This window comes from Chlorocebus sabaeus, chromosome 17 (genome assembly GCF_047675955.1).
Source record: "Chlorocebus sabaeus isolate Y175 chromosome 17, mChlSab1.0.hap1, whole genome shotgun sequence".
Classification (NCBI taxonomy): domain Eukaryota; kingdom Metazoa; phylum Chordata; class Mammalia; order Primates; family Cercopithecidae; genus Chlorocebus; species Chlorocebus sabaeus.
Window position 1 is genome coordinate 25,517,305 of NC_132920.1, and position 17,076 is coordinate 25,534,380.

General features: G+C 38.4%; 1 protein-coding gene across 5 annotated transcripts in view; it reads left to right on the forward strand.

The window, feature by feature from the left end:
- The window catches only part of CARMIL1 (capping protein regulator and myosin 1 linker 1), a 342,321-nt gene that overhangs the window by 307,543 nt on the left and 17,702 nt on the right, over positions 1 to 17,076 (forward strand). For all 5 annotated transcript variants that reach the window (XM_073005696.1, XM_007973527.3, XM_073005695.1 and 2 more), the window contains exons 32-33: positions 8,075 to 8,187; positions 13,971 to 14,403. In XM_073005696.1, coding sequence (XP_072861797.1) covers positions 8,075 to 8,187; positions 13,971 to 14,403 — 546 coding nt within the window. The remainder of the gene's footprint in view (positions 1 to 8,074; positions 8,188 to 13,970; positions 14,404 to 17,076) is intronic.

Consider the following 17,076-nt stretch of genomic DNA (forward strand, 5'->3'; position numbering starts at 1 on the left):
GGCTGTTTTTCTTTAGGGACTGTGTAACACAAAGGTAAGTTCCAAAATAATGTATTACGGCCAGAGATCTAAATAGATCTGGCTTTTTCTCAGAGTACTGGTGGACTGAGAAGTATAGATTAGCACACCTTTATTTGAGTTCATAGTGAAAATATATTACCTTATGGTATCACACTGCTTACAATTTCCAAAGTGCTTTCATGTCTAACAGCCCTGTGAAGCTGCCACACAGGCACCATTATTTAAATTTTTCAGTTAAGAATGAGGATGCTGTGGTTTACTTTTATTACTAGTGTTTAGTAAGAGCAATTATTAACAATTATCGTTGTTTTTCTTCCTATGATTGAGTAGAATCAGTTCATCCAAAGTCTGTCTTAGCTTTTCTAGAGTTTGTCTCTGAACCCTAATGCCTCAAATGAACTTTTCCAGGTGTCAGAATTCTCAACGCCAAGGCTGAATTAAATGCCAGCATACCAGTTTCTTCCAGGCCAAACATGTTGTAATGACCAATTTTTGTGCCAAAAATGTACAAATAGGTATTTATATAAATATGAAGAGTAGATAACCTATTTTTAAAACAAGAAACTAGGCACAAAAATTTAACCTTAAATCAAACCACGTCATTTTAAGAACAATGGATATAGATATTTTAGCTATATGTTTTAATTCCACCTCTACCACTCCAAAAACAAAAACAAAGATGTTTTTTAAATGACAAGAGATAGAATATTTCTTTCTTTTTTCTTTTCTTTCCTTTCTTTCTTTTTCTTTCTTTCTCTTTTCTCTTTTCTTTTCATTTCTTTTCTTTCTTTCAGTAGATAAAAGAATTCTTAAACATTACATTATAACTGCTTAGCCCATAGAGTGTAACCTTCTACTGTAGTGGTAAGAGCAGGATGCCAGGCTCAGCCAGTGGGCTCTCCCACTCCCTGACGGTGTATATATGGACAGAGGCTTGTGGGTTTTTTTTTTTAAAAAACCTGAGCCAACTTGTTTCTAAATACCAGCATTGCCTACATCATTGAGTTGTCATGAAATAAATAGGATAAAATAGAAATAAAATAGGATATTTTATTGAAATAAATAGAAATAAATAGGATAAAAATATGCCATCCTTTACATAAAAGCATTGTTCTTCAAAGCTAGTATTTCCATTTTATTAATTTAGTTATCTTTACAATATAAATCTTACATTTGCTTTTGTCTTTGTACCTATTCTCCCTTTTCTATACTTGAATGGAGGAGGAAGAGAAAAATTCCTGGAAACTGATTTAATACCACACTCATTTACCCTCATTAATTCGAAGGGATTCTTACCCATGTTTACTAAGAAACAGATTAACTAACTTTACATAAAATTTTATTCAAAAATTATTTCCTCAGTTGAATTGACTGTCAGAAAGTCTTTGCTTTTGGGAAAAGAGCGTCACATAGGTAATTTAAGAGTGGAAATGCCATTTTCTCAGGTACCAGAATGTTCCAGCTACAGCAGAGAAAAGGGCGAAAATGTGTAGTGTACAGTGAGTCCTCCATATCCACACCTTCTGCATTTGAGCATTCAGCCAACTCTGGATTGAAAATATTTATTTAAAAAGGCAATTAGAAAAACCACAACAATGAAAAAAACTGTATAAATTTTAAAATACAGTGTAACAATTATTTACATAGCATTTACATTGTATTAAGTATTGTAAGTAATCTAAAGATTATTTAAAGCACACCGGAGGATGTTTGTAGGTTATACACAAATAGTATGCCATTTTATAACAGCAACTTGAGCATCTATGGATTTTTGTGTCCTCAAGGGTCCTGGAACCAATCCCCCTCAGATACTGAAGTTCAGCTCTATTAGGTGGGGTAACACTAGCTACTATATGAGATAAACTTTTACTATGTTAAATCTCTGATATTTTGGAGATTATTTCTTGTTCATATAGTAGTCCATTGTGAGTATTTCCAGCCAGGGGATGCTACAGTTGTCAGGGATCCAGGCTACTTTTACTTTGTGGCTCTACCTTCCTTTTTGGTCCTTCAAGTCATATGCATTCAGCTGGAGGATGACATAAAGCATGAAGTCTCATACCCCTGAGGTTTTATGGGCCAGGTCTGAAAGGATGAGCTTCATATTCATTTGAATACCACTTTCCAGAACTTGGCTACGTGGCCAGCTAACTGCAAGTGAGCGTTTTAACCATGACACCCACCAGGGATGGAGGCGTGCTTATACTCACTCATCCACTGCCAGTTAGCTATTGCTCCTTTCTACTTTTTCCTAACATAACTATAGGTGAAAAGTATTCCTTTAAGGAAAAATCATTGAAAAATTTGCATAGAGGTGTGGATAAAACACTGGACTGGGATATAATGCTGACTCTACCACTAACTGGAATAATCTCCTAGTGGAAGGAATTTTAAAGATTACTCAATATTCAAGGGAATATGAAGTCCAGGGCAGATAACTGATTTGTCTTTGATCATTCTCTGAAATATTATACCATGCAGTGGATTCACTTGGTGTGATATGTCAGTATCAGTCAGTTTGCCATATATTGGCATAAGGCGTAGCCCTACACTAGTCGGCCCAGTGATGAAACAAACCAACTCAAATTAAAATAGACTAACTCCTGGGTAATAGGTTTTCTCCTGTATGCATTGACTCATGGTGTCATAAGGCTGAAAAGGATTTTGAAGTCATCTTGTTCATTCCCTCATCAGGTGCTCAAAAATCCCTACACAGCTGTTCATTGGCCATTCCATCCACAATGACTTCTTTCTCTGAAGCTGCCATTTTCTTAAAGCTCTAATTATTAGCAAATTATTTTTTGTGTTGCTAAAACTCTTAACTGCATAGCTTGAAATTAGCCATCTTGTTTCTGTCTTCTGGAGTGGCACGTGGTATCCAAGTCTCTTCCACTTAGTAGACTTTACAGTATTTCTGGGTCAAATCTTAATTCTTCAGGTCTTTCGATGTTATTCATATGAAATTGTCTAGAATCCATTTACAAGTCTTGTTACTCTGTTCTGAATAAATTGCAATGTGGCACCCAAGACAAAATAGAGTACTTTAATAAGATCTGCCATATCTCTTCTCTCCTTTTATTTATTTATTTTTAAGACAGGGTCTCACTCTGTCACCCAGGCTGGAGAGCAGTGGTGCGATCTCGGTTCACTGCCACCTCCCCCTCTCAGGCCCAAGTGATCCTCCCACCTCAGTCTCCCAAGTAACTGGGATTACAGATGCGCACCACCCCGCACTGCTAATTTTTGTATTTTTTGTAGAGACAGGGTTTCACCATGTTGCCCAGGCTGGTCTCAAACTCCTGAGATCACATGATCCACATGCCTCAGCCTCCCAAAGTACTGGAATTGCATGTGTGAGTCACCACACCCGTCCCATTGATTCTCTCCTTTTAAATAGGACACTTCTATTTATTCAACCACAGGTTGCATTCACCTTTAAAATGGCTGTATCATCCAGGTGACTGGTATTGATCCTATTCTCAGGCAAGGCCTATAATCTATTTTTATACATATATTTCAGACAGAGGAAAAGGGGGTGCATGCAGCAGAGAATCTGAACTACACAGAAGTCCTAGTATACTTCCAGTTGCATCTTACTGGCCAGAAATGAACCATATTTCCATCCCCAGCTACAAAAAAATCTAGGAAGATAAATAGCCAGTTGGTCACATTGATATTCCAAATAAGTCAGGGTTTTGTTATTGAGTCAACAAGAGCAAATAGACACTAAATAGACACAAAGCAGTTTCTGCTGTAATTTATTCAGGTGAGAACGTTTTCTTCTGTTTTGCTGATTTTGTTTTGGAATGAATGGTAGTTTGATTCTTTTTTTCAGTATTTGTTGACACTGATAATTTTTCTTTTTTAATGTGAAATTTGGGTGAATCTCATTAACATACTTTTTCTAGTGTTATAACATTCTTAATCATGATTTTTTGCTTTGTTTTAATCCACTGCTAGACTTTGTTTGCTAATATTTTATGAGAATTTTTGCATCTATATGCATAAATGAGAGAGACTTAACATGTTTGTTTTTCTTGTCTAAACCATCCATCTAGTTTGACTTTCAAAGTTATACTATCTTCATAAAATTGGTTGGGAAGCTCTTTCTTTTCTCCTATTCTCTGGAACGGTTTACATGTAATAGAGATTGTCTCTTCCTCTCCTGGGATGCCATCTGGGCCCTAAGTGTTGTCTATATGCTTGTGTGCATGTGATACTTGTATGTAGATATATTACTAAGGATTTTATTTCTTTTGTCATAGATATGTTCAGGTTACCTAATTCTTCTTAAGATCATTTTGATAATTTATGTATTTTTAGGATATCTTCCATTTAGTCTAATTGTTCATTTAATTGTTTATAGAATTCCTTTAAGTTTTTAATTTATTATACCAATAGCTTTAATCTCTTATATAGATATGTCCCATTTCATTTTAACTTATTTTTAATGCCTTTTAATGTTGGCATTATCTCTTTTATTAGTCTTTTTCTAAGAGTCAACTGTTTTATCAATCCTCTCAAGTTCATTAATTTTTTTCTTTTATTAGATGCTCTTCATTTTACTTCCTTTGGGTTCTTTATTTCTTGACTGCTTAGCTAATTAATTTTCCATGTTTTTTACATTCTAATATATGCACATAACATTCCATGATTATTCAGTTCACTAATTAGCACTCCTTGGTATATTTGTTCGAAGAGTTACTAATACACCTAATTGTCCTTACTTCCTGTCCATTCCTCTCCATCCAGCCTATGAAGACATTGTGAGAGATTTGGCAGCTGCCACATCAAAATCCAGGTGCACCGCCTACTGTCTTTCCCTGGTGTATTCACTGTAATAATCCTGGCAGAGGGAAAACAGAGGGTGGTCTGAATTGTCTTTAGTCCTCACGATCACCACCTTATTTTCTCACCATTCACGAATTATCCTTTTAGCACTTGCACACTGGAGGTGCAAAATCTACCTTCTTTTTTTTTTTTTTTTTTTTAACCTTCTTTATCAAATATCAACAACAGCGATTCCTGATTTTATTTGTAAAAACCTTTCTCTGAGTGCAAATGCAGTGGGTTCTGGCCCCAGGCTCACTGCTGAGGTTTCTGCTCACTCCTTTTCCAACAGCTGTGCTGCCCTTTTCAGTCTGAAATGTATTTTCCTTGACAGAGAAGACTGAAAGCAAATAGGATTTTGAGAACTTCTGATAACTGTTTGTCTTTTCCTTTGCTTTTGTTAGAAAAGGAGCTGAAACAGCATGTGCATTTGACCTTGAACTCTTTTGCAAACTACATTTCAATTCAGTCTTCAGGTTTTCTACTGCTCTTCATGTAGGCTGATGCCACCTCCTGCTTCCTATTTTAACAGATGCATTTTAAACCGTGTCTCATGGAAGATCTCCCAGTGATACTGGACTTCTCTTAACCTGTCTGCTCTCTGTCCCTTTATCTCTAAAATGACAGAGTTGGACTGGAGGATCTGTAGGGGCCAGTCCAGCCCTAAAAGCTGGTCTGTCCTGCAGGAAAGCAGACTGCTTTGTTCAGCTCTGTGCCTCCATCACTGAAACCCATTGATGTACCCCACATCCCCAGAGAACCTTTTGTGCTGGCTGTGACTTCTGTTTCCAAGCGGGAAAAGAAAAATTTTTCCTGAGGGGAGAAATTATGCAAGTAAAACTTACCTTTTTTTTTTTTTTTTTTTTCTCCAAAATGGAAAGAGGAGTCATTGGGGGAAGCTGGGAGGAAGCCGTGTGTTGGGACTGTATGTCCTGGGGTCACATCTTTCTTCATCCATTAATTAGGTGACCAGTGTGGGTACCACTAACCTTCTGAGTCACTGTTTGATCTGTGACTAACCAAAAAGTAGGATAGTACTATCTCTTTCAGTTTAAGGGTAGACGTAGGGGTGACATAATAATGTGTAAAACACATGTAAACTATCAAGTACTATATTAACTTAAGGAGCTGTTACTGCGATAGAGATTCTATGCTCCATTCTTTTCCAAAAGGGAAAAATAATATAATACAAGCAAGTTCTGTACTACTTTATCTTTTGTAATCAAAATAAAAGTTATTCATTGAGCTTTGTTTCTCTGCATAACGGAATTATAGAACTTTGCGAATTTTCTGCTCTTTTGCAACACGAAGGAAAATCCTTGCTCCAATATAAAGCACCATTCAGATGAGAGGTATAATTGTTATTTCATAGGGTTCTTTGTCTATTATCTGTTGTCTCTTCACTTTTCAGCATGTCACAAACATGAACTCAAACACACAGTTCATTTTCATAATGAGAGCTTCCTGATGAACGAAGTGGATGATTATTCACGGGTTTTTTTCTTTAAGCAATTTCCATACAGACATAAGCCATGTTCCCCCTAGGCACCTTGAGACTTGCAAATCAAGATTACAGGAAACAGCTTTCCCACCGCTCTATGGCAAGACATCTAGACCAGGTATCCCAACCACATGAAAATTTGTCCTTGTATCCAACAGCATGGGCAAGATGCATGCTCTTTCTCAGTCATCCACAACCTATCTGTGAAATATTAATATACACTGCAGACACAAATCAAGCATCTGACTAAACTCACTCTGAGTTGTCCTTTCAAAGAGACATGCTAACTTGGTATAGCTTTATGATAGCTTCTCACCACCAGCCTCTCTCATAAGATCAGAGTTTTTGGCTGCCTGCGGGACACCTGCTTCTGGATATCCCACAATACCTCAAACACTCAAGAAGATAAGACACAGCTTTTTCCCCAAATATGATCTTTGTAACGTGTTCCCTGGAACCATGCCCCCATTTACCTGGCCTAGAAACTTTGACCGTATCTTGGGCAGCTCTTGTCTTTCCGTTCTCACTTCTCCACTTCATTAGTGTGCCTCATCACCTCCGGATTAGATTAAATTACTACAAGAGTCTTTGATTTCAACTCCTGAACAGGTTTTCCTGCTTATATTCTCTGGCGTCTCCAATTGGTCCTTCATGCTGCCCCAGAATTACCTCCCCAGAATTCAGGTTGGTCCATGCTGCTGCGTTGGTGTCTCCCTATCATCTAAGGAGTAAATTCCTTCTTCTTTAGCATAAGGCTCCTTTTGGGTTTTTGTATTATTAGTTGGAAAGTATTCAACTGGATATTATGGAATACTCAATACTCACTCAAAAGTGACTTAAACAATGAGAAATATTTATTTTCTCACCTAACAAAAATTCCAGAGGCCTCAGGATCCAGGCCTGGCTTATTCAGCAGCAGAGCATAGGTACCCAGGTGCTTTCCCCTTTCTGCTTTGTTATTGTCAACCAGCATATGGCCTTTTATCCTTGGGCCTCCCCATTTGGTGAATGCCAGTGGCCTTCCACAGCTCAGACATCACATCTGCCTCACATAACTGCAGAAACACACATTCTCTCCTCCTGACAAAACCTGCCCCCATGAGCTCCCTAGCGAATTTCCCCTTGTATCTCACACACCAGGATTATATCCCACTCACATGCCTATTAATCACAGACAAGAGGAAGGGGACTGTAGCTTAAGCAAATCAGTATCATAATCTGACCCTAGGACTCTTCCAGCAAGAAAGAAAGTAGGCAGGGGAAAGGGTTAGGGGAAGCCAGTATTAGTATCTGCCATGCTCCATCCTTAGCAGCCAGCCCCACCCACACACTTCAGGCCCCCTGGAGTTACCACCACTCTCAGAAGTCAGTGTGTATTTCATTTCTCCATGCATTCCCTTTCCCCTTACACATACCTGCAGTGCCTTTCACTGCCTTTAGAAACACTCAACTCGTCATATCTGTTAGGTCCCAGCTTCTGATGCACCAGTCAGCATGAATCCTCCACAAGGCATGGTGTTTATAGTGCATCCCTCACTTTTGTTTCTTCCTGTCTATGTTATGATTGTACATATGGCTTCTATTCCTGTAGATTATGTGGGTCCCTATTTTAGTGAGCCTTGTCCCTCCCATAGCCCTTAATCACAGTGTCTTAAATCTAGTAATAAATGATTGCTAAATCAAGGTGCATGTGAATTAACATTACAGCTGTTTGTTTTGCAGGTCTGTGCTGCCAACATAGTCTCCCAAGATGGTGAACAGAATGGTCTCATGGGGAGAGTAGATGAAGGTGTAGATGAATTTTTCACCAAGAAGGTGACCAAAATGGATTCCAAGTGAGTTCAGAGTAATTTCACTAATAATGCTGTTTAATTCATATTTAAATTAGTAACAGTTGCATTTTATATATGGAAATTACTATTCTGACAGCTTGCAAAATATGGTCTGTGGGCCGGCAATACCGGTGTCCACTGGGACCTTGTTAGAAATACAAACTCTCAAACTCCTCCCCCAGACCTACTGAGTCAGAAGCTCTGGAGGTTGAGCCCAGCAATCTATATTTTAATAAGCCCTCCAGGTTATGCTGAGGCATCCTCCAGTTTGAGACCTATTGTACGATTCTAAACCAGACCACAAAATGTCCAACCCCAAGACTCTTCCAGGGCTTCATCACTTGGATAGTTCCATTACAGAGGACTGATCATGGCTATGCTGGAATTACTTACTTTGAGCTTCTCCTTGTTCATAATTTGATTTATGGGGTTGGGGGGCTAAGTCATTGCTAAATGGTGTAATTTAACAGACAGTGTCAAAATGACAGCAAAATTAGTAAAGAGCCCTCAGAGTTAGCATTTTCTGAAGAGTTTTCTCCTATCTTCTTGCTACTGAGACAGTTCTCTTAGAAGATAGTTCAGTGGTGCTTTTGTTAACACTTCTTTAACTTGAAACATTTCAGTCTTTAAGCATGATTTGTACCACGTTATTTAATCCTCAACTAAATACAAATCTATCCCAAACTACGCTCTTAACATGGATTTGTCTTTATGAAGATTCTTCACCTTGAGATACCAAATTCAGGAACAAATGTAAGCCAGATAAGCCAAAGGCGGCAGGCTGGGCACAGGTGGGGAAGCAACTAATCAATTCTAGTAGATGGATGTGCCTTATCTTGCCTCGGCGGGATGGAGAAGTGGCAGTGAGTTAAATTTTTATATCCATAACATGTAACTTACTGAATCTTATAACCTTTAGGACCTAATTATTTGTCTTCTTTGACAGTGGCCTTGAAGCTTAGCATACTATACTTAGCAAAATTTTCTTCTCCTATCGTTCAAGAACCAACCTAAATATCATTTATTCTTTGAAGCTTTTCTGGGACTGCTCCTCCCACCCACCCCTGAATTAATTGCTGTTTCTCTACTGCTAACTTAATACTTTTTTTCCATCCTTCACACACATCTGTTAAAGCCTACGTCATCCTTTAAGAGTTTGTTGGATTTTTAATTTTTTTACGACATAAGGAATAGATGAATGTGTTTTCAATGTAAAAGATTCAAGAAAAACCAACACAAATATATTGCAAAACGGGAAATTGCTGTTAATTATTTGCTTTCAAGTCTTTTTTCCCCAAATAGAATGCTATTCTTAAGGAGCAATACCTGGGCCTTATTTTGTTATAGCTTCAGTGTCTAACACAGCCCATAATATATAGTCTGTCCTCAATTAGTGATGGTTGAATGAGTGGAGAAAATCTTGACTCGTCTCCATATAATCTATAGATACCATTGTTTGCTCTTGTCTTTTTAAACTTCTGAAATGTATATTCAGTTAGTGGGGTGGTTTATAAGCATTCGATCCAAACTGTACGTATTGTTAAACCTGCCCCAGTGTGATTTCCTCTCCCGTTAATGCTACTTTCTTCTTTAATAGTCTCTGAATGAAAGTTGGGTAAATTTTGTAAGGTATAAAATATATTTTTTAATAAAGATACTGCTCAAGGAAGATTCTGTTCCTGTTTCAGTGCACAAATAGAACTAAATACATCAATTTTCATCAGCAAATAATATGATGGAATCTACTAAGTTGTGATTTTAAAACTTTTTATAAATAGATTGTCAGTCCAGTCTTTAAAGGTCAAGCGATAGGTAAAATCATGAAGTAGTATGAAGAAAGTTTGAAAATCAAAGTTATACATGCTCATAAAGTGTCAGATGTTCTACGAAGGCCTAAAAAAAGTTCCTTGTTATTTTCCCACTCCGTATTCCCCAGAAGCAACTAGTTTTTATTCCTTTAGCTGTTTCTTCCATTAGTCTTAATAGCATGCTTTCTTTTTTCTTTCTGTTTCATTTTTAGGTCGTACTATAACCATTAACTTCTTACTTAGATGATGATAATACAGACCAAATATCTCTCATCTGAAATGCTTGTGACCAGAAGTGTTTCATATTTGGGATTCTTTTTTGAATATTTGTATTATACTTGCTGGTTTTATATCCCTAATCTGAAATTCAAAATGTTCCAATGAGCATTTCTTTTGAGCATCATGTTGGTGGTGAAAAAGTTTCAAATTTTGGAGCATTTCAAATTATGGATTGCAGATACTCAACCTATTATACTCTGTCACCACACACACACACACACACACACACACATGCACGTACTTAGACACACACATGTACTTAGACACACACACTTTTCCTTGCCTCATCTTCTTTATTTAATTTTATCATGATTAGTGTCTTAGTCTGTTTCTGTTGTTATAACAAAATACTTGTGAGTGGGTAATTTATAAAGGAAAGAGGTTTGTTTAGCTCATGGTTCTGGAGGCTGGGAAGTTCAAGTTTGGGTTGCCACACTGGTTGGCTTCTGGTGAGGGCCTCTTGCTGCATAATGGCATGGCAGAGAAGTGAAAGGAGAATTGAGTGTGTGCAAAAAGAAAGGAGGGATAAAGGAGGCTGACTCACTTCATAGCAACCCAGGCTCTCAAGAACGTATCCATTCCCATGAGAACTAATCCAGTCTCAGTAATTGATTTTAATAACCTAATCACCTCTTTAAGGTACCACCTCCCAGTACTATCAAAACTCATGTTGAGCCCAAGTCTCAACATAAGTTTTGATGGGGACAAACCACAGCAGTTGGTTAGATCAATATTGAGTGTTTGCTTCATTCTAACCATGTAAATATTAACAACTGTGTTAGATTGTATACTGTGATTACATTTTCTTTCTATAGAATTTTTTGTTTTCCTTGGTGTTAATAATTGTCCCCTTTTTCATTTGCTTTGTTTTCTGCATTCCTTTCACTGACTTATCTCCTAAATGTCCAGTAAAGATATAAATTTCCTTTCAATTTGTTCAAGTATTCTCAGTTTTTTTTTTTTTTTTGGACACACGTCTTACCAGCATCTGACCAGCTCCAGTGTGTCCTCTAGGTCCATCCCACTGCTGTCTTCTGGGATCTCCCTTCATCATCTGCTGGGGGATTCCCTTCACCTCATCTCTGTGTCATTTTTCTGTTTCCACTGGCCCATGTTGGTCTTAGTTTATGCCCCTGTTTTGGTAGAGCACCTTCTTGAATTGCTTCCTAAGAGACGTTTGGAAAACAAGTTTCTGTAACTGTTGCATATCTTTCATTTGGATTAATAGTATCACTAGGTATAGAACTGTAGGTTGGTCTTCCTTGTACCTTAGCATTTTGATAGGTTTGCTCCATTATCTTCTAGCTTCTGGTATTGCTATGAGAATCTGATGTCGACTTGAGTCCTGATCTTTTGTTTCTGACTTGCTTTTGTTTTCTCTCTCCTCTGGAAGCATTTGGGATCTTCTCTGCATTCCCAGTGTACTAAAATTTTATGATGATATGTGCCCTGAGGTGGATTTTTTATTTTTTAATATTTTTTAAAAACCAATTTGCCAGGCACTTATAAGCCATTTCAATCTGGAAACTCATGTCCTTTGTTGCTGAATTTTTAAAAATTATTTATTTCATAATTTCTTCCTTTTTTCTCTGTACTTTTTTTCTTAAACTTCTATTATTATTATTATTTGAGATAGCATCTCACTCTATCACCCAGGCTATAGTGCAGTGACGTGATCATGGCTTACTGCAACTTTGACCTTCCAGGCTCAGGTGATCCTCCTACCTCAGACTCTTTTAACTGGTACTGCAGGCATGGACCACCCTTCCTAGCTAATTTTTGTATTTTTGGTAAGGATGGGATTTTCCCATGCTGACCAGGCTGGTCTTGAACTCCCAGGGTCAAGCAGTCTGCCCACCTCAGCCTCCCAAAGTGCTGGGATTACAGGCATGAACTACCATGCCCAGGCCATTATTCAGATTTTTTATTTCCTCTGTTAATCCACTGATTCCTACCTGTTCTCTCCTATTTTTTTTTTTAATTCTTTATATTCCTTTTTTTTTTTTTCTGGAATATTTCCTCAGTTGTGTCTTCCAACTTTGAGTTTTCTACTTCTGCTATCACATTTTGCTATTATTCGTGTTGGTGGACACAATATTTTTTTCTCTTCCATGTTGAAAAGGAATGGGGCACCGAAGAGCTCCTTGGAAATTTGTGGGTAGAGCTTGTCGACTGGTGGGCTTCAATGTAGGGTGGTCTTCCTGGACCATTTTGTTGGGGGAGAGGGTATCCCTGACTCTCAGAATCTTTAGGTCGTTTCTGTTGAGCTTTGGAAACTTCGATCTCCTGCCTGGAAGGTATAAACCTGCCTGCCTGATTCTGGCATGCAGAGTGAGAGAAAGGGTCCCGGGGGTGTCACTGCTCACTGTGCAGGCTTTCTTGAGCTTGCCTGTTTCGTGATCCTCACTCAGCTCAGCTGCATTTGGTGTCCCCCAGCTCAGCTTCTTTGGTTCATTCTCTCCGGAGAGTGAACTTGGGTGTTGGGATGGGCATCATTGGCTCTGTGGTTTAGGGAGAGGATCTGATGAATTTCTGAACAGGCTTCACAAAGAAGAGAACCTTCCTGTCTTCATTTCCCCTTCACTTCCACTTGCAGAGGTACCTGCATCTCCTCATTCTGGAGCCAGCACAAATCACATGCTTCTGGGTCTCCCTGACTGTTGGCTTAGGTTTCAGCTTTCTCTGATCTATTAAGTCAATTTTCACACATATCTAGTGTATTTTGGCTTCCAAATTTTGTTGTTTTTGACTTTTCTCCCCTATAGGGCTTATACTTTCTTTTATAAATCCTTTGCTATTATTTTAATGGAGATTCAGGGGAGCTAAGTGGATATTCAGTCTGCCAGCTTTAAATGAGACAGTTGTCTGTGATACTTCCTACTTAGCTCATTTCATTGACTGTTTCTCCCTTTCCATTTCCCAAGTTTCAGCATATTCTCCCTCTGAAAACTCTCTCCCAGAGCATACTCTCTGCCTTTTTGGAACCAAACTCAGGTTTAGCTGCTTGCCCCTCAAAAAGCCAAACACGTGTGAAGCGAAGTTTGATTTATGCAAGTGACGACAGCTTGGGAGATGGCCAGACTCAAGTCCCAAAAAGCCATCTCAAATTTTCAGGCTGGCTAAAAGGGTTTTAAGGTGAAAGGCGGCATGAAAACTATGCACAGGAGTGGTGTGGGATGCCGGTGTGTTAGTTGTTTTCTGATGACTATCTTGAGTAATGGACCGTTTGGAGGTCTGGTTGGTTTCCTCTTGGCAGAGGTTAGGTTATGGATTAACTACGTACCCATTTCTTCTCAGAAGGGAGAAAATTGCCCCACCACCTCTGCTTTATGCCTGGATTGTTTCAAGATTACTCTTTGGAATTCTCAAGCAGAGCAGGTAGTTAGATACATATATAAAACAAGAAACAAAGGGAGGGAGGAGTTACTTTTAGAGTAAGCTAGCACACTGGCTGTACCAGTTACATTTTCATCTTTCATACATAATGTTTGCGCACCTCAATTTTCTCACATGTGAATATGATGATGATATTCCACATTCCTTTCTGTTTCCTAAAGGTAGTAACTCAAATCCGCTTTTAAATGTGCTTCTGAATGGTTACTGTATATGTAGCAATCTCCATATTTATATTTTGACTGATTCTTGCCGGAACTTATTTACAGTAAAAACAACAGATCTGTGTCTTGGTTTGAAATGCAGGAAATGGTCAACAAGAGGCTCAGAGTCTCATGAGCTTAATGAAGGAGGAGATGAAAAGAAAAAGCGAGATTCTCGAAAAAGTAGTGGCTTTCTCAACTTAATCAAATCCCGGTCCAAATCTGAGCGGCCACCAACAATCTTGATGACAGAAGAACCCTCCTCACCAAAAGGGGCCGTCAAAAGTCCACCTGTGGACTGTCCCAGGAAGGACACAAAGGCTACCGAGCACAATGGCAATTCTGAACGGATAGAGGAGATAAAAACACCTGACTCCTTTGAAGAGAGTCAAGGGGAAGAAATAGGGAAGGTGGAACGGAGTGACAGCAAGAGCAGCCCACAGGGAGGGCGGAGGTATGGGGTCCAGGTGATGGGCAGTGGTCTGCTGGCAGAGATGAAAGCCAAGCAAGAGAAGAGAGCTGCGTGTGCACAGAAGGTAAGGGTGGGCCTCTTTTTAATTAATTCATTTTTTGATATATAGTAGATGCACATATTTTCATGGTGCATGTGATATTTTTATATATGTTCATCACCTTAAACATTTAACTTGCCTTTATGCTGGGAATATTCAAATTACTCTCTTCTAGCTATTTTGAAATAGACAATAGATTATTGTTAACTAGAGCTACCCCACTGATCTGTCCAATACTAGATCTTGTTTCTTTTATCAGCTGTGTTTTTGTACCCATTTTGCACCTCTTTTCATCTCCCCCCATGCCCCCACACTTCCTGCCCTCTGGTAGCCCCCAATCTACTCCTTGTCTTCGTGAGATAAGTGGGGGTTCATTTTTGACTTGGTTGTCCTTGTTTGTATTTTGCCCTCACTTGGTTTATTTGGGTGAGAAAATAAAAATAGCCTGTTGGTTAAATAGAAATCCAAAACTATAACTTATTGCTAAAGAACCTGCAGCACAGACCCTAAAGAAATGGCCACGTTTTCACTTTGGCCTGAGGGTCACACTTTTGTGGAGTGCCGGCATTCTAAGGTAGGCTTTGAAGACCCCAGTCTTTTCCCACCTGCCCAAGGGACTCCTTGGGCATGTCATGGAACCATGTCAGAGATGTTCCCGGGTCAGAGGAAATGCTCATGTCTGGGGGAAAAGACAGTCAACTGAATCCAAATGGAAGACTGAAGGTAATATTGAAGATAGGTGAACTACCAGAGGGAAATAAAAACACTTAAACTAGATTATATATAAAAATGGAAACTATTTTCTAACTTATTCCCTTTTCAAACCTAAAAATTATTCTCTTTTCAAACCTAAGAATGCCTTGCTATATTCCAGATTTAAAAGACAAAAGAAATAACAGTCAAGGTATTCTATTAGAATTAGTTGAATATTTGACCATTGATATATATCATCTGTTGCTACAAAGAAAAACTTCATAGTTTAAAATTTGCTGAGTTCCCCCAAAATCTGACTTAAAACATTATTTATTCTTTGAACCTCCTTTTAAAGTGTAAGGAGTCTTTTTCACTTTCCTTTTTACCTCTGTTTTATCCTGTCACTGCATGAAGTATTGTATCCGTGTGATAAAATGAACATACCCATGTGTAAGTCAGGTTATGGCTTCTGTGCATTATCTTGAACTCCATTATTTTTACACAACTGGTTCTCCAAAGAAAGGATATCACCTGTCTATTTTATTTGAAGTACCGCAATAAAACATTTCATCCCGGTGAGCCCTTGACTTTCAGAAAGTAAACAATTAACTAATGGCAGGTGTAGGGAGCTCTTTTATATGGCTTCTAAACAACCAATGTTTAAAAATTAAACTCCACTTCCCACCTGATCTTACAACTATTCACCAAAGTTCTCCTACCAGCATCAACATTATTTAGCAATTCTCTAATTATAGATCTCTCCTAACTCACTGAGAAACCCTTAGAGTTGGGAGAGACCACATAACTACATCCTGCTCACTCAACAAAGGAGGCATGGTATGACCCTCACTGGTCAGAATTCTGGATAATACTACAACCATGTCATTAGTGAGTCAGATGCCAAAGGAAATGTTAAAATTTTAATGCATGTTGTGAATTTCTTTATAACAATGAATGTGTGGTTTTCATTAATATGCTGTTTATGTTTTTCATGATTAACAGTTTCTTTTTGGTGTAAAGATGACATGTGCTAGAGTGTTTTATTCATGTACTTTGGATTTGATATCTAAATCAGCTTAAAGTGACAAAATCTTTATGGTTTTGTATTTGTTTAGGGTTTACACAGTATTAATGATCTCTTAGCGCCATCTAGTGTGGGTTTAAAACCACCATTGTTAAAAATTATTGCTATTTAAAATTCAGTCATGGGTCTTCTGTCAGAATCATTAAATAATACAGTTTTTCAAAAATTCGCTTTAGAACATTTTTTTTCTAAAGTACCATGACTGTATTCTTTATAAAGGTAGCAACAATTAGCATCAATGATCAGTATACTGTTGATAAAATATATGATATCCTCACCCTCCTCTGAGTAATTCTCTTTGCATTGTTGGCATTTTATATATATTTATATATATATATAAAATGCAGTTCTTTTTCTATATATATATATGTAGAAGATATGACACTTCATTTATTGACAAAAGAAACAATCAGTGAATACTTAAAGTTCATGTATTTTCCTCTGGGGCCTCCAAGACATCTGTCTACACACAAAAGCCATGGGCATTATATTATTTTATCCTTATTCCCCACAGTCAGTTTGCGATTTATAAATAACTTTAAAAATATGGGAGGGAAAAGAAAACAACTCCCAGGATTGTTTTAGAGATGCAGGCAAATGAGGTGCCCCGGGTACAGAGTTTAAGGAGGTCGTCACTTTCAGGTGCCTGCCCTGCACTTGGAGGAACCTGAAAGGGGAGGATGTGGAAGGGGACTTCATGGATGGTCCCCAGGCCTGTCCTCCGGGCACTTGTCCTGGGCACAGAGGGCTGACATGGGGCCTCCTTTTTAGATCACTTTTCCATAGTGATGCCAAATAATGTGCCTGTTTTCGCTGCAGTGCTTGTATACACATTTCCTCCTGGAGACCTGTTCAGCACCTTGCACTCATGACAGTGGAACTTTTGTCATCTTCCTGAGAAATTCCTCAGCCTTCCTGCC